Genomic DNA, 16,735 nt, shown 5'->3' with positions numbered 1-16,735 from the left:
ACGTATTATGGTATATTTTGTCCATGTTGACTATCTCGAGAGTTCGAATATTTTGTATACGTATATTCAGCATCAAAATCTCGTTTACTGACACTCATCGTAGCCTGAATGAGACACGCGCTCGCTTGCAGGACACAGACCAAGCACTCAGTACAGCGAGATGCGGTCAGACCGGAAACTAGGGAGAGTGATAAAGACACGAAAATGCTACCAAGCTAATAAAACTATTAGTTAGCTATAGAAAACGAAAATCAAAGCTGGGCAAAATACAGGTCGAGTGGTATTTGAAATACAAAATACCGGTCCAAGTACATTTGAAATGCAAAATACCTTTGACACGGGTATTTGAAAAATAAAGAACAAAATAGTATTTTAAATACCTTTTAAAATACAAAATACTATTGTATGGAAACTAGTAGGAGATCTGAAAAAAATATGACGTCTTGGCACATGACGAATAGTTTCAAACACGAAGAAAACGATGCTAACGAAAACGAAGTAATCTCTGAAGCATAATGTTATAGAAGTGTTGTCAGAGCTACTTCAAAGTATTTTACAAATGTATTTTTTATTATAGAATGGGGAAATACCAAAAATCTGCATTTGAAACACAAAATACAAGATACATTCAGGTCGTGTATTTGAAATACCAAGTACAGATCTCTGAAGCATAATGTTATAGAAGTGTTGTCAGGGCTACTTCAAAAGTATTTCACAAGTCTATTATTTATTTTAGAATGGGGAAATACCAAAAATCTGAATTTGAAACACAAAATACAAGATACATTCAGGTCGTGTATTTGAAATACCTAGTACAGATTACAAATGTACTTCAAATACGTATTTTAAAATACTTGTATTTGAATTACTCCCCAGCCCGGAAGAAAGGTAATAATATTGTGTAGGATAACGTTCTATTTCGATATCTAAGAATTTGCACCTTCATCTGAATTCAGAAGTACCTGATGGTTACAGTACGTATCGAGATCTTACGTTGCTTCGTCCTACACTCGACAGTGCATTGCCCTTGGCCTCCACCTGTTTGCCCGTCATGTCTCGCGGAGGGACAGATGGCCGACTTCCGTTCGGGACCAGTTCACGGTTCCTCGTATTTGATGACGCTTTACAAGACACGCTCGTGTTTGAAGGAATTAAGAGGCCGTGTGAGGGGCAATGGTTGGATTAACCCCATTAGTCTTGCCTATCATTTCCTGCTGAAGTTCATCCCCATCGCAAGGGCTCCTGGACTTCACCATCTTCTCGCATTACCGCGTCCCAGCGTGGAACATCGCCAATTATGTATCGTCTGCTTACGCGGGATTTTGTAATCTGCGTATTTGGTGATTGGACTGAGTAGTTTGTCATACTGAGAGTCGTATTTCTTGTATCGTTTGGGTTCTGCTGCTAGCACAGTAATGCTACTCGCCGAATGTGATTTTTCTCCAGCGTCGGTGTAAGCTGATCACAACGAGTGACAAAGCTTGCTGTTAATTCATACAGCTACGCGTTTAAGTTGGTAGAACAGTATAACTTGGTTATTACGTCATTTAAGGGACCACACAATTATTGACGCTATATCATAGTGGCGCTATAAAAGTATTATATATTTAACTATTTATAAAGTATATATATTTAACTAATTGATCAATTACACAGGAGAAAGAAAAGGTTACGATTTTTCGTGTAATGCATACATTAATGATATTATTTATGTAAACACAACTAAATTTATGCTATTTAAAGTTTATGTAAAAAATATTAAAAATCAAGTGTTTTTATGCAATAGTCGAATCGTATACAGTATAATATTTAAGTAAAGGCACAATACAGTTTATAAATAAAAATTCAAAACTTTGTAGATTACAGATTAAAAGAGTTATTAATAGGCGATTTACGGTTTTCCTTTTTATTCCATCAATCATTTTCTCATTTGTATTTGGAAAGATACTGATAGGTATCAAATTTACCATTAGTTTTATTTTTTGCTGAATAGGTTATCATGTAGGCTGATGAATACTAAGTACTTGGTATAAGTAATTCAATCTGACTGTTAATCATTACAGAAAGTAGGATTGCATGTGTCTATCCGTGTAATGTTGTATTGGCCTCTGACACCATTTCCTGCATTCTACTAAACTGAACGATGAACTCTATGAAACTAAATGAACCTCTTTAAAATGTTTAAAACTTTGTAGACCTAAGTTTGGAAATTACCTCTATTTAAGTTCAAGGTAAGAAACAAAAATATGGATTGATCAATTTTGTGCATTCTGCATTGAAACATGATTATGTGTTTGATGCTAATATTGGTGCTGGTGTAGCCGTGTCTTTCATTGTTTCTAAGAAGCATTTCTTGTTATTTCTCCAGTGGTTAGCGAGCTGGAAGGTCTTGCACGTGGTGGCCAACGCCCAACTCACTCAGGCTCATCCTCGGTAGCTTCATCAGCCTCCCATTGTGTTCTTGTGGCGGAAGGGGCAAGATCAGCCCTTGCCCTTCTAAGGAGTCCTGGGGGTGGTCCCGTGCCAGGAGTGAGGTGTGTTACAACCAGGGGCACTGTTCTCCCATCATCAACATTCACGGTGGAAGAGGACGATTCGGTGAGTTTTATTTGGTTTTCTTATTCCTTTTCAACCATTGCTTAACATATACCTCTTATTTTGGCTGTCCCTTAGTGTTTGCTTCTTTCTTAGTGTGTGAAGAAATATTTATATTTTATTTACCACCTACGTAATGTTTGTTAACATTTCAGAGTGTTTAAATGTCTGTAGTTTTTGAGTTTGCTTGATCTCACCGATTTCTTTAGGGTCATGTCTCTTTCCTCTTCATTTCCGACCTAATCTTAAACCCATTTTTCTTGGTAATTTGGTTTTTTCAACTAAAAATGTTTTCTGGGTGTGTTGGGGGTCAAAAATATTTTCTTATAGCTCAAAGGTATGTTATTTAGAGCATTCTCAGTGGGAAGAGAAAAAAATGAGCAGTAAGCTTTTTTGCCAAGTAGATAACAACATGATCAGTCAAAATATCTGCTTGAGATAACCATTTTATCTGGACCAGGATCCCCTGATATCGCCTGCATCAGATCAGCTACATATTAGTCACCTTCTTATCCAGTGAGTGACTCCAGTCGAAGAAAATAACTTTTTCCCCGGTGAATTTTCTCACTTGCACTGGAGGGTTTCTCCTAATAGTTAACCTCTGCATAGTGTCTTGTTATCTCCCAAAAATGATAAAGTTATTGCTAGTGAAATTCTAGTACTTTGCTAAAGCTTTTCAATAAAAAGCAATTTGTTACAAGTATAATTTTATGAAGGTAAATCTCTTGGATTTAGAAATAAGATCTTGTTCTTTCCTGGAATTTAATGCAGGTGAAGTCTTCTCGGGTTTTTCCACTGGGTGAGTTCATTGTAGGTCGATGCTTCAATGGCTGCCTTTGTCATTGTCTTCTGGGTATGCCCTGAAGATGGTGGCAGAGGCAGCTATCGAAACGTTTGCCTACAATGAACTCACCCAGTGGAAAACCGGAGAAGACTTCACCTGCTCTTGGATTTAGCTAACCCAAGCCATTGCTATTGTTGATGATTGATTTTTAGTGATTGCTCATAAAAAAGTCTTCTGGAAATATTTTTGGTTACATTGGAAATTGAAAATAAGAGCTCACCCTAGACTAGTCATAATGATATGCCTATCTGAGGCACATGAAATTCGCAAATTTAAATTGGTGAGGTCAGTTCCTTCTTTGACCCATTTTCATGCCTTGAAATATCATTGCTATTATGGCTAATGTGTATGTAATGAAGGATTGGAAATAAGTAATTTAGTAATAAAGAATTGGAAATAAGACGTTGGTTATAAAGGAAATTGGAAAACTACAGAAAGGGAATAGGTAGGTTTTGTAAAGAACAGAAAAGGTACAATAAATGAATAGGAAAATGGGTTGGGAATGGAAGATGAAGGGACTCTCCAAGTAAGGGACTTCTAAATTAGCTATCATAATGCTGGTGTGTTAGTTTTTTTTGTACAATGATTTCATCTAACTTGTGTTTTAGCCTTCTGAATTCTATTTTCAACCTAAGTGTTGGTATTCATATTGCATATTAAACGTTTATTTGTGAATTGAATTCCCAAATAAGTTTTATGTGCAGAATATATCTCTATTTTGTGAAGAAGTTGAATGTCATTTGCTTGAAATTGGAGCAGCATTGTAAGATTTATTTCTCTGCAGGCTCTTGGTAGTGCTGGGGAGGGTGAGCTGCGAGGTAATGATGACCGAATCCTTGCTACATGCCTCAGCTTAGTTCGCTCTCAAGAAGGTCGTCATGAAGCTGTTGCAGATCGGACATCGCCATCGTCCACTGCCCGTGGCTGGAGGCGAAGCGGTGAGTATCCAACTTTAATCAGCACAATTATTGTACAAAATACCTTTTGTTGAAAATCTTTGAATTTTTGAAAATGGGAGGTAAATGTGACTTAATTTACATTTTATTGTCAATAATAAAGTATTCTATGCTAGAGATACTCATTTCCTCATATCTTTCATCATGGAAGAATATATTCTTAATAATTATGACCGTGCAATGTAGTCGGTGAATGCAATTTGTAAGCTGTAAAATAATAAACATGATAAGATTATTCTCAGTAGTTATTGTATGGTAATGCAATGATAATTGCTGTAGGAATAAAGGGGACAATCTTTAAGTCTTGGTTGTCTGCTGTCATTTTTGTGCATTTTTCCTGGAGCTCTGCACTTATATATAGATGGCGTAACTCTTGGAATAATCTTATTTTTTGAGAACCAAATTTATCTATAGGTCCATGTTTTTTTCAAATTCATGAGTTACAATTCAGTTGTATCCATATGTTGGAGATTTGATCCGTCACAACATCTTTTGCAAAAAATCAAGTTAAGATCAAGTTACAGTCACTTGAAATGCCGCTAGCTACTTTTTCACGAGGAGTGTTCCATTGTCCAATTACAGGGGTTCCAGCAGCAAAGCACATCTACTGTGAGGTTGTCCTCCTCACTGAAGATCGCAACCTCAGGGTAAAGGCACTGGCCAGGGATGTGCCAGTTCGTGGCGTGGAGTGGTTCTTGGCATGGGCCACTGGAACGCCACGCACCCCATCTAGGTCGTCGTCATCCAAGTGCCCTTCCCCACCCTCCCAGAGGGGTTCTCTCCCCAACCCAGGACCTTTGGCCACCTGAGGTGAAAGGATAGCCCGTGGTGATTAAGCGGGCTGCAGGATGGTGCAGTAGGCATATTTACAATGGCAGACTTCATCTGCTAGCCCACTGGAAATAGGAAAAAAAACAAAGGGGAAAAAGCTTTGGGCCTGTCCGTTATGCATGATGCTGCGGATTGACCCCTACCTGAGCCAATATTAAAGTTATGGCAAAGCAAACATTTTCTCCTCATCCCTGAAACCTCTGATGAGATAATAATGTTGATGATGGATTCAGACCAGAATAGGAACTTTGGGAATGTTTGCTGGTGGGTATGCCTTCAATATAGATAATTTTTGAAATAATACTGCCCACTTCCTGCTCGGGCTGCCTTTAAATATCTCCACACTGGTGTGCCTTTTATTGGGGTGTCACCTTGAGATAGATGCCATGCACCGGGCAGTTTTCATGTGTATATTGAGGAGTACATTGCTGTGCGCTGTGTACTTCTCGCTCCTTGATTTATTTAGTTTTTATGAAGTCAGTGAGATATAAAATCTGCTGTAAACAATGATTTTCAGCTCTGTATGGTTATTAGTATGTTAAAGAGACATAAGCCACCTTGAAATGAGACTTAAGGTATTAGTACTTTTTACCTGCAGCAGAGTAAGGTTAATCATAATTATGAACTATAACTCTCATGTTGGCCATATTGGATAATGCATGCTCTTTTTATATTTCCACTTAAATTAATTGCATCTTGTCGGTGCCACTTATTGTTTTGCAATGATTTACAGAAGGCTAATAATATTTGTGGAATTTCATCAATTTTTAGAAGTGGTCACCTTTTCTACCCCACACCACCTGATTAAAATGTAATCGCCCTAGTGTGTAATGCATGCATGTGAATTGTTGGACACTTTTTTAAGACGACTGCCATTGAGGAATTTTTTATTGGCATTGGATATGCAGGAACATTTCCATGCATTGGTGGATGTTCTGTAAAACCACCCATGATCACCCTGATTGTACAAATTTTTTTAGTCCTAAAAATCACGTCTTTGTTTATCTAGGTTTAAGTATCTCCTAATAATACCATCATGTTGAATAAAGTGTTGAAAAAAATGGCAAGTTAAATATTCCCCCATTTTTTTCTAGGTTGAAATCTCTTGACTTGTACTTGTAGAATAGTGATATGAATTGATTGAGGCAGTCGAGCACGGATGAATGCTACTTGAACCGTGCAGAATGATTTGTGTGATTTTTTTAAATCATTTGGATTGTATATAATTATTATATATATATAAGTGAGCATGAGTTGGTTATTGTTTCTCCTTTTTTAATATTTTATGACGTAATTGTCATGCAATTCTATCAAATTGTTCTCTCCTTCCCAAATGCCTTAACGATATTGGCCCCACTTCCTCCCTCCCCCCCTGATGCACTTCCCATCCCTGACCCATCTCCCCCAAGACCCAAGAAAATTTTCCTCAATATCTCTTCAGTCAGCCTCTTTTGGGCTTGTCGTTCTCTCTTGTACTTCTTCCTTTGCTCCTGTGATGGCACCACAGGGGGGAGAATCGTCAACCCCTTCCTGTAAAAAATTGAACACTTGCCCACACCCGTGTTACTTCCTACATTTCCCTCCCCCATCCCCTCCCCCTCCGCCTTATAATGGAAAGAGTAGTTTTATTATAAAAAAAAAAGATTTAATGTTATCAAATAAAATGATCAATGTGGCAGCAATGAAAGAAAAGGGGTTGATGGGATACTCTCCCCAGCTCAGGAAAACACACCCTGTCATGGGTGTCTGGGTGATAAGAAAAAATAATTAATAATTAGGCTAGCCACGAATCCTCATGAAACAAGTGGATTTTTTTAAAATGTGAAGATTGCATGTGCACCTCTTTGGGGGTTTTGAAATTATTAAAAAAAAACCTAGATGGTATTTACAACTGCCCTTTTAAATGCCAATTATTTTTTAATTTTGCTTTCAATGATTCTGTGCCTCTGTGAGAGAGTGGTAACCAAAGTCAATTTCGTTGAATGTTTTTTTTTTAAATTGTATTTTGAATAGTGTTGTTAAGGGTGAAGATTTTTAGTGAATCGTACTGCATATGTAAATTAAATCTTCAAAGAGCAGGTTTCTGCCCGTATTGCAATTTTCAATATTTGTGTTGGAGTAAATGGTGGGTGGCTGTGGAATTATTTGTTGAGCTGAATGTAGTTTCATTTTAATATTTATGTTCATCATTGTTTTGTGCCAAGGCAGTGATTTATACCTGATGACACTTAAAATATCCTAGTTTTTCTGCTATTGTACAAAAAATTAAGGTTATTGTTTATTTTGATATTGTTTTGTAAGGTTTTTTCTGATTAAACAAGTCTGCATAAGCACGAAATCTTATCTCACACACACTTTGAAATTCTCATGAAAGTGTACAAAAGTACCACTTGCAAGATTAGCATTTTTCCCTGAAGCCAAAAATTAAATTAATGAATTTATTGTAGTTAGCTGTTAGCAAGCTTTCTTAAGCAGTAATTTACGAGTAATCAATTTGCTGTCTTAGAAATTGTTCTTCTTTGCTATCTTGTTAGGCATGCAAGATCCGAAGTTAAAAAAAGGAAACAAATATACCAATAAGATGTTGAAATGTTTGTACAATCATGATTGGAAGTGATTCCTTAATTTCTAAATAAAGAAAAGGAAACTTATTTTTTAATTATTTTGACTGAATCCTTTTTTCTTATGTTTTCAAATCCTCCTAATTTTCAACTGTTTGATAGATGTGTTGGTAATATGTGTATATGCCATCATTTCTTTGATTGGGATTATTGGGTATTCAGGCTGGAGTTCACTGAATCACCATATGCCTAAATGCAATACCTGGTGTTTCACATAATTCTAAGGTATTGCACCTATGAGCCAGTATGTAATATTGAAATTTTGTCATTTTTTAATGTTGTAATTTAAAGTTTGTTGTTAAGGACAAAGATTTTAGTAAATCGTACTGTATACGTAAATTTAATCTTCAAAGAACAGTTTTCTGTCCTTATTGCAATTTTAAAATGCTACAAAGGTAGTTATCAAAATTTTACCATATTTCTGTTAACCATACCAGTTAACCATATTAAAGTTTCTATTTATTACACATTGTCCTATAATGGAGAATTTGCATACATTATCAATGGGTGATCTGAAATTTAACTATGGATTTTCCTAAACTGGGAAAATGATTTATTATTGAAATACAATTGTTACCTATTTAAAATATGTGCCACTGTTCAATTCACACTGCTGTGAACGTACTTCCTTGGTTGCACGCTTGGCACGTGCAGGTTAACAATGCTTGCACAAATCTAACACAATCGTATTGTTTTGAAAGTCTGCTAGGGAAATTTTTTATTCTGATAAATAATTATATTTCCAATTATAATCCCCCCTATATGGTATGAATGTGGTTGCAAAACTATCTGGCGGCAAACTCAGGTGTCCATAATTTAAATTGTGCAACCCACATTTGAAGCCTGGAATTTTTCATCCAATTATATGATGAACCCTCTTTTCTGCAGGAGTTATGAAGAAAAAATAACTCATCCAATATCCGTGTAAATAGGGTACTTTGGTGTGCTGGTAAAAACTCTTCTTTGCCCAGCAGTAACGATCAGTGGTATACTAGCCAGAGTGAGGTGTAGACTAAAAAAAATGAATTTGGTTTGAGAGTAAGAAAATCCAGTTGATCATTAGGAAACTGTGCCTCTAGTTGAGGAAGCATTTCATCTAAAATTAATGCTACATATGAATGATTTTTGTAGGCTGTGCACTTATGAGTTCACGATGTGTGCCAAACGTTGATCAGGGTGGTATAAATCGTGGTGCTGACATGGTAATAAAATGTCTTACACTGAGCGAGAAGCTACCTCTGTGAGGACTGTGTTGAATATTTGATCCACGTCACTCCCCACCTTGGTTGCCATTCCGCCTATCGCACGTTTATTGAAGGCGTTCTTCGAACAGTGGGTCCTTTTCCTCACGCATTATTATTACCCTAGAGAGACATGTGAAGGAGTGAGTGGGAATCCTCCATGGGTGGGTATGGGTTGTAGCCGAGGCGCAGTGCGCGCGCGAATTGTGTCTAGGCGAGAGCTCTCATCTGGCACTGGCCATCCATCATCTCCGCTCTTTCGATCCCCGCCCGGTCACGTGCGGTGGTGTTGTTCACGGCGTCAATGGAGTGCCTTCAAAGCGGCGAGGCGTGGACACACCTCTTGAATGTTGCATCGCCTCTATTGCCTTGCTCACGCACTCCGTGTCGTGGTAGCATTAAAGAGGAAGGCGTCTGATAGATTTGACTGCCTGGTAAAAGTTTTCGAGGGTCAGGGTTATTTTTTCGAGCGATCGCGTGGAGCGATTGAGCTTCGTTGTTTATCCATATCTTAACCCTCTAGGAATTCGATATAGTAGTAAAACAGCTTTTGGCATTTTTCGATTAGTTTCCGTTTATGCGGGAAAATACGGAGAGAAAAAAATGAGTGGATCGCACGTAGTAACTTAAGGGACTGGTAATGAAATGGATGACTTGGATTAAAGTTTTCGGGCATGTCGTGTGTTAGGTTCTTCCGCCGACGGATCGAGTGCCCGATCTCAGGAAGAGGGCAGTGCCTGCTATTATGTCACATTGCGGGGTTAGAGTGCGATGTATATGGAATTCACACCCGTTGGAGAGTGAGCGCAGACGTTCTTTTTGTTTCAAGACAGTTGCTCATTTAGCTTACCCTCCACTAGCATCAAGGAAATAATTGATTGAAGAATTGTCGTTGTTATTTTAATTTTCCACGATTTTTGGATTTGATGTGCTGATTTATCCAATCATCTATCTACCCATCAATTTAAAGGCCCCTAATCTCAGATATGTCGATTCTGCCAAGTTAATTTTCGATAACTTTTTATCATTCAGAACCTACTCCAGTCCATTTTTTGGTTAAGTTTCACCCGTATAATCGCTCATTTAGCGTTGATATTTTCGCTCAGAGGTTTCTCGCTCTTACGAACATGACGCCTCGAGAAGTGATGTTTACGATTGCATCACTCCCTGGGAACTGTGATTCCACATCATCTTGTAAAACGCCTGGGGTTCGAATTCCGCAGGCATCGTCCACGGTTCATCATTCATCGCTCGTAATTACCCCTTCTTCCTTTTGGCTTGGACCACAAAGTATACGTTGGGGGAAACCACAGGGGAGAGACAAAAAATCATTACGTAAGGATGATGGAGGAGGGAGGTCCGTTACGATCGCGCTAATGACTCTAACAAAAACACTCGCTCGGTCCCAGGAAAGAAGTCAGAATCGACAGACCTGTTCTGGGTATGCTTATGTCAATTTCGAAGATGCGACCATTATAACCGTCATGAATTGCATGGTCGCGATGCTTTCCCTAAGCCCAAATAAGGGTGCTGTGTGAAGTTCACCGGACTTTTCTCTCTAAGACGACCTTGCACCTGTGCTGCCATCTCCTTATTTATGGTTGAAATTTCCGTCTACTTTTAGCCTCCAGCTACAAGGGCGAGGATGGATCGATTAAGACAGGCGCTTCACATTAAACGAACTCAAATTTAGCCTCTGAATTTTTTTCGCACCTCATAATTTAAAATAGTGCTAGGGCTGTGAATCTTCGTCTTGATGGAATTCTAGTTGTATCAATGGGTATTTATTTGAGGCCCTCTTTTGAGACTCATTTAATGGTGTTGACGTCATTGAGATGTAGACGTTCAGTACACTGTACTAATTTTCATTCAACTTAGAAAAGATGTCATTGCCTAGGTATATCTTTGTTTGCTTCCTGGCCTCGACCAGTAAATCGATGATAATGCCCTCTCCTCTTTTTCATCGTAAAGCACTGCTCTCTGGGATTAATAACCTCACCAGTTTGCCCTTTGTTGGTGGATTTAAAAAAAATTCATTTACCAAATAATAGGACCGCAAATCTTTTTGCAGAAGTTTCAACGTAAGTGTAAAATTCGTGACTGTGTTCACCATCTTTCGTACGTGCAAGGATGAGAGAGGTGACTGGCTAGTTTCTGACCTGATGAGGGTCCTTTTAATCAGGGCTTTGAGTTCTGGGGGTTGGGGGACCTACGTGCCGCCTGAGAATTCTATGCGGCTCGCATAACGTGTTCATTATTTTAGTACACTAAGGAGAGTGCTGATCGAGATAGAGTAATGCTTAAATATAAGAGCTTTAATCCTTTCTTTTATAAAAATATCTGATGAAAGTAAAAGTATTTGCGTCCCTTATAGCGACCACGCCGATTAGAACTCGCGGGTAGGTTTTGGTTGTTGACCTTTGGTCGTGAGTAACTAGCAGTAAGATGTCGATGGCAAGATATTACCCTTAATCACATGTGGACACAGGTAAATTTATGCACCTCCACGGTAGATCTAAAATTGAATAAACGGATCGATAATTATGGAGGGGACTTTTTTCTCTAGTTTTGAAATTTACCCGTTTTGAAATGCAAATTGGATGACCTAAGCATATGCGGGAAGACATGGAGTTCATTCTCTCCGCGTAACCCGAAACTTCATCTCGGGAGCAGTCCGTACCTACTACTCGCTCTGGGAAAAGAATTTTTATTCCGCGCATACGCGCTATATGAAAAACAGGAAGACCTCGAACGTATTATATCATGTCGTTGTCTCGAGCTCCGAGCATTTACGATCCTCTCATTCTGTTTGTTTTTTTTTCTGCACTCACAACGTTTTCGACGCAAGAGGTACGCAAACACGAGTCGCCTATTTGCTGCTCCGATTCAACCCCTGCAGCGAAAGGGGTCAACCGTCGGTGACCGTGCGTGCGTGATCGAATTCGTGTGTTTGCGTGTCCATTTCACATGCGACTACATTTTTTCTTTTCGAGAGCAAAAAGGAGAGAGAGGAGGGTGAGGAGTGTAGCTTCTCTCGCGCCTCAGCGGTCAAGGGCTGGACAATGACCTTTTTAAGCGGGTTCCCGAGCCGAGTTCCAAAAGTAAGGAAGAATTTCTGTCCTCTTGTGTGTGTGTGTGAGTGATTCGCTGCAGCTCATCGGGGCATCGCTCGCTTTCCAAAAATAGCTCAAAACCCGCTCCTTCCCGTCCCTCCCGAGTCAGTTATTTCTATCGGCCTCGGAATCTAAAAATTTCATGCGTGTTCGAAATCTTAATGTCATTGGCGCGCGAGTTTTCGGAAAAGGAGGCCGACACGAGAGAGAAGCATTGTTCCTACTATTCTCGCTCGGTATTTGACGTCAAGCTTAGTGTGGGGCAGGGTGATGTGGGTACCTAATTGTTTTTTCTCCTCTCTGCGTTCCGCCGATTGTACCGTGTTACGATTGCGGCGAATTCGCTGAATGAGCTCTGTAACAGTTTCAGAGTGCCACTTGATAATTATAAACCCAATGCGTTAATCTCTTTGGCATTCTTTATCATACAGGTGATCTCCAACATATTCGGTCTGGGACTGATGTTAACCTGCATCCAATGAGTATGGACCCACTTCCTCGTAGCATTTTTTAGTTACTTTTACCGCAGGAATCTTTTCTGTCGCGTAAATGGCGAAATATTTGTATGCCTGAATTTTAATGAATTGCATTTTCCTCCCTCATTCCTGTTTGTGAAATGATTTTATTTATAAAATATTCCCTCAACAATATCTAGAAAAATTGATCAAAATTTACGCTCATGCCTTTACCGCGAAATAGTTTGATGAATCTCAAAGAGGCCTATCGAAACTTATTTCCTTAAAATTTACTTACGGAGTATTCAGCTTAAGATAAAAAAATCATCCCTCGAGAACAGGGGATAATAATCAGGGTGAGATATACAGGAACACGTTCAAATTTGGACAGAAGCTATCAACGGCGTACCCAGGATCAAAAGTCATGGTTGTTCTAGTTGTAGGTAAGATTTAAGCATGGAAAAGGTAAATGAAATCAACATTTTAAGGAAACTGTAACAGCTCTTTATTAGTTTTAAAAATTATTTGCTTGTAAAAGTATTATTTTCCTTAAATAAATTTGCGATTTTTGCTTCTAAAGGGGATGGGGCAGCTGCTCTCTCCCGCACCTCGCTGCGTACGCCGGTGGAAGTTACAGGTAATCGGTGCTGTTTTAATTCTAGTCGCATATAACGGTATCAAGTACTCTGTTCTCATTAACTGAATTTATTTGAGTCTCTCCTCACTAGCGTTTCTTGACTCGAATGGACGACAATGTTTCTTTCAGAGGAAACATCTGGGGTATTCAATTTAGTTTCTTCTGATTGTTTTTCACCCTTTCAGTTGGATTCGTAATCCTTCGGTCATGAGGTGTTTTGGTCGTGCTTAATAATTTACTCTGTAATGGAGTGAAACCACGTTGCCCTGCGATCGAGGCGGAATTCGATTAGAAGCGAGGAAAATTGTGTATGCGGAAATATTTCGTTTTCTTCGAAGCGTGTCACCTCCACTCTGAGTATGCGGCGCCGGCACGGCGGTTGGCGCCAAAATGGGCATTTAGGGTTAGAAAAAAAACAAGTTACTAAGTTTGTCGGGTGTCAATTTCCGCATTGTTCTTCGGGGAAACTGAATTGTGTGTTAACAACTCAAAAGCCCATATTTAGTGATATCTATTCTCTTCCTCGTGTTCATTGGCTAGTATGCAACCGTTCAAACAAGGAGATTGTTTTCTTTGCTCCACAGCATGTTCTTTGATCAGCGTATTCCTGACATATTCCGTTTTTTAGTTGCGTGCAATCGAAATCACCCTTAATCTGGAGTAGGTTCATAGGACGTTTCCGTTAGATGAGAATACGTTTAAATATATCGTTAAGAAGATACTTTTCTTCATAAATTTGGATTTTCTTTCACAGTAAAAACTTTTTCACACACACTTATTTCATGTTATAGCAAGGCAAAAAAATTGTTGGTCCAAATACTCCTCCTCATGGCTCTCTTTTCTAATTAGAAATTTCACCTTGTTTGAATGCGCAAGCGTTACATACTAAGGGTTTGAGAATTTGTTTTATTTCCTTTGTATCAGTATTTCTTTTTTCCGAACAACATCGCGGAATATCTCGCATAGTAAAGAAGATCGACAGCTAATATTTTTGCAATAAGTAATGTATGAAAGTGAAAAATATTGGTACGAAGGCTTCCACGGAGTTGCTAAGTGTTGGGTAGCATCTTCTGGGGTTTCCAACCGTGTTCGTTGTCTGTGATAGCCGTTTCTTCGACCTGAAGACGGAACTGTTGTCACTAAGAACAACGAACACGGTTTGAAACTTCAGAAGATGTTGCCATTCATTCAGTGAAAAATGTTCGCAAAGTACTTTCTTGAAGTACCCACTAATAAACCTGGACAGTTTTTCGAGATAATGTGTTTCATTTAATCTATTTCCACCTTTCCTCTTATATTCAGTTTTATCTTATATTCCCCGGAAGATTATTTGCACTTGACGGAAACGCGCCCATCCTTTCCTCGACGACTCACTCCTCGAACAGATCGGTGGAACATCCACGCGTCTTCGGCTACCGGGAAATTTTCTCGCTGTTGGTAATCAACCCGATAAACCTGGATGTCAGAGAGAGAGGGAGGGTGGGGGGTTGGGAACATCAGTGCTTGCTCCCCCTGGCAGAGGCCGCTTCCTTCTCACTTCTCCACATCACCGACAATGAACTTGATCGTCCGAGCGGGCGGCTCCGGTCCGTCCTTCCGAAGGACGCTGCCGCCGCTGACCGCCGGGCGGACAAGAGAAGGCAGCCGCTGGAAAGGAGGTGGGGGAGATCATTCGGCTGTTCCGAGGTCGGGTCGTTGACCTTCGCTTCCTCCTTCCTTTAGCCAGTCGTGTTTTGGTCCGTATTCTCGTTATCCTTCCCTTCTTTGCAGTCTTCCGTTCTTCCACGGTTTCTTGTACGAATATTACATAAGGGTATCCTCAAGTCGGTCTCTGAACGTGCTGTCACCGAATGCGCATTTAAATGGGTTTACAAAAGTCGCCACTCGCGTCTCTGACGGACAAATTGATCCGAGTTTCACGGGGAACTAAGGTATAATTAGGGGTGTCGACCGAAGTTTACATTCATGATGGAGTGATTTACTAAATTCTTTACTATTCAATGCTATTATTCGCACTTGCAAAGACTTTACGGCAAAATATTGGAAAAAATGGATCACATACCATTCATCACTGCGTCGCGGACATTTTTTACAGCCGATTAAAATGCGATAGATGAGGCAACAGAAATCAACCTTCAATGGGGAATAGGGCCTCCTCTATGCAGTCCCCTTCGATTCTTATTTGGTTAACTTTTACTAATACCACCTCATTTTTCACATAAAGCGACCCGCGTTCGTTTATATTCTAGGCGATTCTAGAGAGCAGTTAGAAATTTTAAATTTTTTTAATAATAACCAGGACAACACAAATGAATATCTATACCCATCCTTTTCCCCTATTCTGGCGCCCGTCTCAAAATTCATCTCTTCCTCTGTCAGGTAACTATGTAGCAATAATAAGATAAAGCATAATAATTTACGTAAGATTATGATTATTCATCGAAACCCGGTTCGCTTTATGTAAAAGAGAAGTGGTATTAGTGAAAGTCATCCAACTAAGAAATCTTATAATATATTCCCACACAGTTAAAAATGAGTCAGTGAATTTTTTCTCCCGTTCTTTCGCTAATTCTCCTTCGATCATCGTAACAAAAGCGGATGGAGCGTGGTGGAGATGAAGCTTCAGGATGGATATGTAAGAGAAAGTAATATTTCCTTTTCAGGCGCCGTGGAAACGGGAGTATCGGATATTATTTCGCCTTCCTTCACTTCCCATGCTTCCCTCTCATTCGGCGTTCCTCAAGGCTGCCCGCCTGCCCCGTTGTAGTTGGAGCGCCTGTCGTTTCCGCTGTTTGTTCGGTCTCCCATGAAACCACGGGTGGCGTACTAATTCCTATTTGAATCATGGTAGGGAACGTTGGGCTAGATGAGCAGGAAAATACTCTTGAAGTGTGGTTGGACCTGGATTTACCACCAGATTTGTTCTCACTGTCAGTATAATTAACGTGATTAATGGTAATTTTGTCCATTTTATGTAGCAAAAGCAATATTCGTAAAATAATGTACACTCACATTCCCGGATATCTCAAAGGGAAAAGCTGATGTAGCAACAACACAGTCAAAAATTAACATCCGTGACTTCATGCACAGTATCTCCTACATTTGTGAGTATCATGCATGAACTATTTAAAAGAACATAAAAAAATTTTCCTCTTCGAATATTCAGTTTTAGAATGCTGATTTTTTTCAAGCATTTCAATTTCAAGGTAATTTTTGGATCTATATGAACAAAGCTAAAATTTTTTAGTGTCCCACCTACAAACAGATTACTATTTTTTCTCACTTAATTTCATAGTTATCAATAGCTTTAATTCATTCAAGCGCGCACCCTTTCAAAGAAACTCTGATCTATGCTTTTATCCTTTCCAGATTTCTGTGAATTTCCCAACGTTAGCGATGTCGAATTTCATTGCGTGTGCTCCCCACATGCAAGGATAGGGTA

The 16,735-nt window shown here is 39.3% G+C and overlaps 1 protein-coding gene across 3 annotated transcripts in view; it reads left to right on the top strand.

Moving 5' to 3' along the window:
• Positions 1 to 7,877, top strand: part of LOC124159369 (telomerase-binding protein EST1A) — a 162,864-nt gene extending 154,987 nt beyond the window's left edge. For all 3 annotated transcript variants that reach the window (XM_046535138.1, XM_046535139.1, XM_046535137.1), the window contains exons 20-22: positions 2,369 to 2,598; positions 4,224 to 4,377; positions 4,978 to 7,877. In XM_046535138.1, the coding sequence (XP_046391094.1) occupies positions 2,369 to 2,598; positions 4,224 to 4,377; positions 4,978 to 5,204 (611 nt within the window). In that variant the 3' untranslated portion in view covers positions 5,205 to 7,877. The remainder of the gene's footprint in view (positions 1 to 2,368; positions 2,599 to 4,223; positions 4,378 to 4,977) is intronic.
• The last annotated feature ends 8,858 nt before the right edge of the window (positions 7,878 to 16,735 follow it).

The sequence above is a fragment of the Ischnura elegans genome, chromosome 5, assembly GCF_921293095.1.
Source record: "Ischnura elegans chromosome 5, ioIscEleg1.1, whole genome shotgun sequence".
Classification (NCBI taxonomy): Eukaryota; Metazoa; Arthropoda; class Insecta; order Odonata; family Coenagrionidae; genus Ischnura; species Ischnura elegans.
Note: the sequence above shows the minus strand (reverse complement) of the source record. Positions and strands in the feature narration are given on the sequence as shown.